At 42.0% G+C, this 1,179-nt stretch overlaps 1 protein-coding gene across 1 annotated transcript; it reads left to right on the top strand.

Moving 5' to 3' along the window:
• Positions 1–15: 15 nt before the first annotated feature.
• On the top strand, positions 16–1,171 carry LOC103523100 (cytochrome P450 2C23-like). Its single transcript, XM_008488170.3, has 2 exons — positions 16–385; positions 991–1,171. Exons 1-2 carry the CDS (start codon positions 200–202, stop codon positions 1,132–1,134), a joined length of 330 nt encoding a protein of 109 aa, XP_008486392.1. The 5' UTR covers positions 16–199; the 3' UTR covers positions 1,135–1,171.
• The last annotated feature ends 8 nt before the right edge of the window (positions 1,172–1,179 follow it).

The raw sequence follows: 1,179 nt of genomic DNA, 5'->3' as shown, positions 1-1,179 counted from the left end.
ATACATCATCAATCAAGGTAGAAATTCATCAACTAGCAATTAGTGATACACGCAAGACAAGGCGAAATAGAGCCTGTCTCGTCAACTTAACAAATTGAGTTTGTACAGAAAATGAAATTAATTTATATTCAAATATTTACAGATAGACGATCTTTTTAAAGAATCCACCGTGAACATCATCTGGACAATCCTGTCCGGGATGCGATGCACGGTTGCAGATCAGCGAATCAAAACCCTCCTGGACAACCTGACCAACTCTTTCCGATCTGGTCGACCTGGTAGTCCTTTGTCGTCTATCTTCAACATTATTCCTCCGCTCAGCAGATTTGATGAGGGCAAACGAATACAGCGAAAAGCGACACACATGCTGAGGGGTTTCTTCAAGGTGAGTTTTAATTCATTCATTCATTCATAGGTTGCGTCTTCTATGGGAGAAGGTAGCTCTATTTTTCTTCAATGATTTCTCTCCACTTTGCTTTGTCTTGTACTAGCCTCCTTGGTTGCCCCTGACAATAGGAGCGTATATTCTTTGAAACTGATCCCCGAAATCGTAAGGGTCATCGCTGCTTTGCCAGGCCTATCCTGTATCTTGGACAGGCCTGCCAGCTATCGGTCCCAGCTTCATGGCTCAATTTAGAAAAAAGTTATGAAAGTTTTTAGAAGACCTCGGTTCGAGTCCGACCCATATCGACATACTAGGGTTAATGCTTTCTTTTCTTATGTACCTTCTGGGAACTTCTTATCCTAAGCTGAGCGTATAATAAATAACATACTTTACACTTAGATAATATGTGCTCACAAAGATCAGCTCTAAAGCTGTGTCCACACATATGTCGACGGTAAACCGTACACTGCCTTAACCGTACATTGATTCACTTCGTCGATCGACTTTGTTTGGACACAGCTTAAGGCGCACTTAGATGACAGACTAAGCTCACTGGATTAAATTCTTTCCGTATAAAAACGATTCAAACCGTACAATCTTTTCAGGAAAACATCCAAGAACACCTGGCTACACTTGATCCCAAAAATCCCCGGGATCTCTATGATGCGTACCTCATAGAACAGAAGGAAGCTCGGGAGAGAGGCATCGATGCTGATCTATGGTCAGGTAACATTGCAGAAACGTTGTGAAAACCATGGTTGTTGTTCGTGTTGTTGGTATTGTCGTGCTGTTAT

This window comes from Diaphorina citri, unplaced genomic scaffold (assembly GCF_000475195.1).
Source record: "Diaphorina citri unplaced genomic scaffold, Diaci psyllid genome assembly version 1.1 scaffold15256, whole genome shotgun sequence".
Taxonomy (NCBI): Eukaryota; Metazoa; Arthropoda; class Insecta; order Hemiptera; family Psyllidae; genus Diaphorina; species Diaphorina citri.
The sequence above is the reverse complement of the archived record's forward strand: the minus strand, read 5'-3'. Positions and strand labels throughout refer to the sequence as shown.

Bases quoted from the DNA above. Each gene is read 5' to 3' on its own strand.
- LOC103523100 (XM_008488170.3), top strand. From the start codon at position 200: ATGCGATGCACGGTTGCAGATCAGCGAATCAAAACCCTCCTGGACAAC. The intron at 386-990 runs GTGAGTTTTAAT...CAATCTTTTCAG, and splicing joins TGCTGAGGGGTTTCTTCAAG to GAAAACATCCAAGAACACCT.